The 7,914-nt window shown below is 32.3% G+C and overlaps 1 protein-coding gene across 1 annotated transcript; it reads right to left on the bottom strand.

Moving 5' to 3' along the window:
• Positions 1–3,617: 3,617 nt before the first annotated feature.
• On the bottom strand, positions 3,618–6,588 carry LOC116023978 (lysosomal Pro-X carboxypeptidase-like). The gene is made up of 9 exons (XM_031264868.1): positions 6,058–6,588; positions 5,766–5,952; positions 5,522–5,655; positions 5,332–5,444; positions 4,991–5,225; positions 4,595–4,750; positions 4,397–4,476; positions 4,224–4,273; positions 3,618–4,013 (listed from the first exon to the last, which is right to left on the bottom strand). The coding sequence occupies exons 1-9, from the start codon at positions 6,451–6,453 to the stop codon at positions 3,877–3,879; spliced, it is 1,488 nt and encodes a 495-aa protein (XP_031120728.1). The 5' UTR covers positions 6,454–6,588; the 3' UTR covers positions 3,618–3,876.
• Between the last annotated feature and the right edge of the window lie 1,326 nt (positions 6,589–7,914).

Genomic DNA, 7,914 nt, shown 5'->3' on the forward strand with positions numbered 1-7,914 from the left:
ACAAACACATGATTAAATTTTACATAGCTTGCCAAAGAGCTCGTGGTCTAGTGGCACCCGGTGTCCAGTTTACACTCCCACATGGATGATGGGAGTCTTTGTGCTTCAGTAGGTTGAGCAAATAGCTATGAACAGATACTACATTGTAACGGAGTCAGTACTCGAAAAAGAAAATTACATAGCTTAGTTATGAAAACCAAATTTCGACGCAATTAGGGATACGACAAAGAACATTATGTAAAGAACGATCATAGCCCAATAGGAATAACTAATGTATTGATTTTATTAATTGGGCTGACCGATATACAATCACTAGTCCCAGTTTTGTGAATGGATTGTTAATAAATATATAACTAATGTATTGATTTTTTTACATACGTACCATTTTGAATTTTAAATATTCTTGTTGCGGCCGATTGGAATTTTTGACATATGATTTATTAATTTACAAGTGATTTATTACACTCAATTATTCAATTTTTTTTCTTTTTAATATTTGTATATAGCAAGGATATATTAAGTTCCTAAAAATTTAATTGATGGAAAAGTATCAGACATCTTCTAAGGTTCCACCTAATTAAAGCATGTGCTTCATCTCAACTAAAAGCCTAAGCTGATAGTTGGACTGCACATATTATATTTATGCTCACACGCCCCCTCAACGTGTGCGGTGGATTTCCAACCAAGCAACACGTGGAAGTCTCTTTTTGTGGGTGATGCGGAGATTCGAACCCATGATCTTTTGCATGGCTCTGATACCAAATTAAAGCATGTGCTTCATCTCAACTAAAAGTCTAAACTTATAGTTGGACTGCACATATTATATTTATGCTCACACACCTAATATTTATACATTTAATATCTTTAAACTATGGGTCTATGACTAATTCATACCTAGCTACTCCTCTCATTACAATAAAACAAGTTTTGCTTAAAAACTTGGTTTTTGCCTTAATTAATTATTCTTTCTTGCAAAACGAAACTTACAAATAAACTTCATCACAATAAAACTATATATCTTCTTGATCGAAAATGTAACTTACCAAATATTATTCACGCTAATATTTGATATTGAGTATTGAATTTTGACTGCTTACAAGTACTTTACTTGCATTGTAAAAGATTAGATAAAAGGACGATATTAATATACCATTTTTGTGTGAAGAGAGAAACCCACAATCACTACTTGGGAGTGTATACTAATAAAGATGTTATTATGTAATAACTTGCAAACCATACAATAAAGGTAACGTACCAAATATTATTCACACTAATATTTTTACTGAGTATTGCTCCACCACCGTACCCATAGGCCATATCTTCATGAAGTTTGAGTTAACATGATACTTGGGTTGAGCATCCTAGTGATTTTGTGTTGGATTAATGTATCATGTCAGTATACTCTCAAACCAAATTATTAGTTAGAAGTTCAGCAGGGCTTAACTCAATGGTTAAGGTTGATCACCATGAGAGTTTTGTTCTAACGGAAATGTGGAAGCTTTTTTTTGAAAGTGAAATGTGGAAGTTTGATTTTCAAAAAAATAAAAATAAAAAAATCGAAGTGGTGTGCGGAGTGTATATAGGTAAGGATTATGACGGCTAAAATTATTGGTTAGAAAATTCTATGACAACTAAATTGATTGCGCTGAGGGACCAAAGCAATATAAACCACTACAATGCACTTTGTGCCCATTAACACCATCCCTGTCTAAAACAAACACATATATATAATCTTTTTTAGAGTTTTCCTAGCCTCTAGCAATTATTGTGGTTAGCCATTAGATATTTTATTCTTTTTTTCATTTTAAATAAAGTTTATTATTCAAAGGGAAAATTACGACTTTGATCTTAAATTGTTTTATAATAACTAACTCAGTTTTTGAACTTTTCATACATATTTCTCGCCCTTCATTTGTTACTTTGGTAGCTCTTATAACTCATGATTGGATGAATGAAACTGTTAAAATATAACACAAGTTTTATTAAGTATAATGAAAATGACATTTTAAGTTCTTGAATTTTTTCCATAGTCATTTTTCACCCTTCAATTTTACCTTGGTGACTCTTTTCATTGGATGAAACTGTTAAAAACTTAACAAAAGTTTTAATTTATATAACTTAGGGAAAATGGCCTTTTTGGTTCTTCAATAATTTTCCCATGGCTACTTTACACTATTCAATTGTTACCTTGGTAGCTCTTTCCATCTATAACTAGATGAAATTTTTAAAAATTAATAGAAGTTTTATAAAACTTAAAATCAAATTGATAAATTTGTAAAATTGCAGTGTCATTCTTTTTCCTTCAAAAATCATCCTTCGAAACATTCTCGTCCTTGTTCTAGAGTAAGGTTGTCACTATATTACTGACAAGCCTGACATAGAAGTTATCTTAATTAAAATACATCCAAACTTTCCAATCTTGTTAAAGAGAAGAGTCTAGCAATTGTCTAAGATAGGGGTTACCTTTCTGATAATGTGACTTTCTATTGTTCACCTCAACATCACCACATTGAACTCTTTGGCTCTTTATTTAGTTAGTACAAAGGTACATCCAATTCACTGGGACTTTACCGGCTAAACTATCAAATTGTATCATTTTTACAAGTTGTGGTATTTAATTGAATTATTGAAGTTTTTTTATACTTTGATGACTTAATAATTGTTTAAAAATAATTTAAGAATTTGTTTGACCATTTATCCTTTATAATAATTATAGTAAATTCAAATTTAGTTTAAAGTTAATTATTTCACATCAAAATTTAAAATATTAGTGTAATATATTTTAATCAACACACTTAAAAGAATTGACATACAACTATACAAATTGTTGATTGGCATGCATGTCTCCATTAATACCTAGTCAATGAAGACTTGGAACTTATTTAACCGATGTGGATATTGCATTAAATCATGCATGCATACCTTTCTTTCTTCCTTAGCCATCAAGAAACTAAATCATCCATGTCAACCACATGTTCAACTCAATTATTCAATGAAGACTTGGATTTATATATTTAGTCTATGTGGATTGTGAAAGACAATATATTGCATTCTATCATGATGCCTGCCATAAACCTTTTAAATTTAGTAACTTATCCTAAATTAATGTTGATCTTTTAAAAAATATATATAATATGACATCGAAGGTAAAAATAAAAATAAAAATAAAATAAAAAGAGAGAATTGAAGGTAAAATGTTCCAAGTTTAATTTTCAATCGCAGGTTTTATTATTAATTTTGACAGCAAAAATTTTTGGCAATTTTGAACTTCCATCCGCCATTAATTTTTTTATTTTTAAATTATAAAATTTTATTAGAATGCCGCTATAAGAAAATAGCAGAATATCAATAGATTTAACAATAAATTAAATAGTTACAACTTAAATAGCTACCTATTTCAATGTTTTACTAACAAAATTTTATTGGTAAATTAAATACCTATATATTTCGGTAGTTTACCAACAAATTTTTCTGTTGATAACTTCATTTTTTTTTGTAGTGTATGTATTTATATTTTTAAAATATTAAATTAAATCTCAATCCACGAAAAAAATGGATGGAAATTGACAGCATTATATGAGCTGGGTATAGTAGTCGGGTTGTGATACATTGTGACAGCATAATTCTTGTGAAAATTCAGTACATTAATATTAATAAGATTGGGTACAATGTTTTCAAAAAATAAGATTGGGTACAATAAATATATTATGATTATATCTAATTTATTGTCCGTCTAACCAGCTTGATTGGTGTGAGTGGCCGCATGTATTCTTTTCCTTAAGAAAAGTTGGGAATTCACTTTACTCCTTAATTGGGCTGGTTCGGTGCGAACAAAGATTATTCTGAATATGGTAAAATAAAAACTTTATTTGTCTTCTATTTCTTGAGTACTTGAAGATCAGCATAATACTTAGTTATCCATCCTTGTATTATGTCAACCTCCCTTTTTCGTTGCTCAGTTAACCAAACTGGATCCGATTTACTTTCCCCAAGTATGTCTAGACAGTGAGACCCTACAACACCCAAACAAAATATATTATTATACTTTCATCAACTTATTATATATACTTTACCCCATTATATAATCAACATTAGTATTTTTTGCACTAGATTGATGAAAAAAACAGATGCATTTATTTGAATAAAACAGATGCATTTGCTATGTCCAAATGCTATATTGATCAATATTGTAAACCCCGAAATATGTATATAGACCAACATACCATTACGGGTATAGACAGCAAGTATAGTATTTGATATGTTCTCCAAAACCCTATCAATGTACCATAAACATAAAAGAATAACATAAGATATAAGGTTAATAATAATAATAATAATAATAATAATAATAATAAAAGCATTAATAATAACTTTAAATAAAAATCGTTATAAGTACCCTCCGCTGCTATATGGGTCTCTTAGTCCGTTGGAGAAAATAATGTTGCTACCGAACTTGTTCAAAACTAATTTGATATCCTGCAATGTTAATTTTTCATATAATACTCTCCTAGAATATAATACGGAGTAGTAAACATCTTAAATTAAAGCTAGCTAGCTTATATGTATATATCAAATATTTGAAGAACTAACATACCTGTCCTCCATAATAGGTTGTTATCCAGTGTGGTCGAGGTGGAACTCCGAAGAGATTAATGCAGTTCTGGGAAAATTGTTGCAGATTGAAAGGAGCTGGAAAGAACATGGTGTCCCCATCGCCACGTCCGATCGGAAACACCATTTCACTACATTTCTACACACCAAAATCTTTCATTTCTTAATAAAACGCTTACCAGTAAGTCAAAAGTTATAGTTATTAGCAGTAAATAATACACAATTTTATTTCCTTTCTTTATATTTGTGTAGTAATTGTTGTCATGTTTCGATGATAAGATGGTGCACTCGACTTTCCGAGCTCCAGCCTAACAACTTTAACATTAGAGTTTAATCTTCACAAATATAAGCCTAAGGCACTGTTTATATATATACTTACTTGCCAAGTCCATCCCCAAATACCAGTACCGGTGGGAATACTGTAGCAAGATTGGTTTCCTTCAGTGGCGAAGAAACCAGCAAAAATCCGGTCAAGAATATGAGACCCTTTGGGCGCGCCATCTATGCTGCCGCACAACTCCATCACTGGATATCCGGGTGGTGCGTCATATTGAGCGGCGACCGAGTACCTCAGAACCAAGTAATCCTTTAGGTCCCTCGACGAGTTTATGTCCCTAAGCACCATGAAATAAAACCTATGTAACTATAGGCTTTGGCATAGTGGTAAAGGCTTAATCTGACAAATTATATTTTTGTATTTATCTGAGGATAAGTAGTTACTGGCAAAGTTTGAACTTGCGACTGAGAATTGAGAGGCCGTTTGGCTTGGAAGCAATTTTGTCAATAATGGACCATGATTTTTTTATAGTTTGATAACAACTCTCACTAACTTCCTGCAATCAACATTCAAATTAAAAATTCAAACTTGCAAAATCATAGTATGATACGAAAAAATAGTTTGACTGCTTACCCTCAAGTCTTTGGTCACTATAGTATAATATCCATTTTGTGGTGTGATATTGTCAAAGTAGAGAATGGGAGCTGATGAAGCTAAGGCACCCAAAGCAACGTGTGGATACTTCAACCGAAACCATGAAGCAAGCACTTCACGATATAATATAAATTTCAACCATAAATTAAATTCCTTCCAAAACCTCATCAAAATATTTGAAATTTAGAAAATAAAGATGGAAAATTTTAAGATAATCTCGTACTTCCTCCATATGATCCTCCAACAACAATGATGGGAGAATCTTGAGCTGAGTATTTCTTCCTTATATACAACAACACCTCTGCATAATCAGCTAAAGCTTGAGCCGAATTAAAATACCCACGAATGTTCTCATTTTTCAAAACTTCTTCTGTGGTTCCGAAAGGAATTGATTCCCCATAGTACCTATGCTGCATGCATGATTTCCAAATAAAATATGAATTTACATACAATTTAACTGTGAGCTCAAACTTTTAATTAAAATCAAACATATCTTTCAATTATCATCTTATCACCTCTATGTAGACAAGAAGAGCCTTAAAACGAGAAGCATTATCAGTGAGAAATCCGATGTCTAGAGGATCATAGTCGATGGAAGATTCAGCGCCGAGATATGCGAAGATAGGGAAGTTGGATTGGGCACCACCCCAGTATTTGGAGTTGACTATGTATCTCTGTTTGAAGGTGGCATAGCTTTGAGGTCTATAATTGAAGTGATCCAACGTTTGGTTGTAATAATAGGTTCTGAATTCCGGAGGAAGAATGTTGAAAGAAGAAGATTCTGGGCGTCGTAGGTTGGACAGGTAGAAAGGAGTGAGACGAGGAATTGTGTGTAGCGTTTCAGAAAGGGAAGTTGTTGAGAAGAGAATTAGAAGAGAGAGGCATTGAATTACAAGTGTTAAGAACTCCATGGGAATTAAGGAATATAATTGAAGACTGGGATTATGGGTTTATATTATGATCTCAGGTTCCACCTAATGTTAGATATTTATATTAAGATATTTCATTTAATCTCCTATAAAATATGTCTAATTCACCACACCTAACAAGACCCTAGCTAGTGGTTGCTTTCCGTAGTCAAGAGCCATCAATATTGATTTTTAAAAAGTTTGGATGTTCACCACAAGATTACAAGTTCGACTCTCAATAAAATTAGCTTATTAAATATTTTGGTTTGAGCCGATTAGCTATTGTAAGATATATTTAATATAAATATATCTATAGTAATTGAGAGGAATTAAAGAGAAGGATTATGGATGGAAATGAATTTATTTCTATTTGCTTCTGTATGTACACTCACACACAGACCACACTTTTTTTTAACAAAGAAAGGTTTTGCTTTGCATTATTTCTTCACTCCATTACAATTCATACGGCATTACTACAACATATATAAACATAGCAAACAAAGATGACAAAACATAATGTCATAATCAACAACCACTAATCCATGTTTTGTGCTTTTTCCTACCCCACATCCCATAAAACATTCCATGTTTTAGGGGATATAATTATCCACTCCATACTACCATGTTTTCAGGCATTACATCCACTTGGTTTATATTAATAATAATATATTATTTATAATTATTATTACAACATTGCCCCCCTTAAACCAAGTTGGATATATTCGTCATCCCAATTTCCTTCTTCAGTTTGAGAAATGTCTCTATCTTCAATGGTTTTGTAAAGATATCAGCAACTTGGCATTCACTCTTCAATGGTTTTGTAAAGATATCAGCAACTTGGCATTCACTTGCACAAGGTTTTGTAAAGATATCAGCAACTTGGCATTCACTTGCACAATACTCAATGTTGATTTGTTTTTCAGCTACCAACTCCCTGATCTACTCAATGTTGATTTGTTTTTCAGCTACCAACTCCCTGATCTTGTCAATGTTGATTTGTTTTTCAGCTACCAACTCCCTGATCTTGTGATACTTGATATCAATGTGTTTGCTGCGACCATGAAAAACAGGATTTTTGGACAATGAAATGGCAGACTTGTTGTCACAAAAAATTGTTGTAGGTGCCTCCTGCTTCTGTTGCAAAAACTCCAAAATTCTTCTAAGCCAAATTGCTTGAGTAGCACAGTTTGCTGCTGCAATGTATTCTGCTTCTGCGGTTGAAAGTGCTACAATCTGCTGCTTCTTTGAAGACCAAGAAAATATAGCAGAACCAAGATAGAAGGCATATCCCGACGTGCTTTTTCTTGTCTCAACATCTCCAGCCCAATCACTGTCTGTATATCCAACAAGTTTCACAGCATCATTAGTAGAGTAAAAAATTCCATCATTACTCGTACCTTTGACATATCTCAGAATTCGCTTTGCTGCAACCCAATGTGATTCTTTTGGTTCCTCCATGAATCT

The sequence above is a fragment of the Ipomoea triloba genome, chromosome 7 (genome assembly GCF_003576645.1).
Source record: "Ipomoea triloba cultivar NCNSP0323 chromosome 7, ASM357664v1".
In the NCBI taxonomy this organism is placed as follows: Eukaryota; Viridiplantae; Streptophyta; class Magnoliopsida; order Solanales; family Convolvulaceae; genus Ipomoea; species Ipomoea triloba.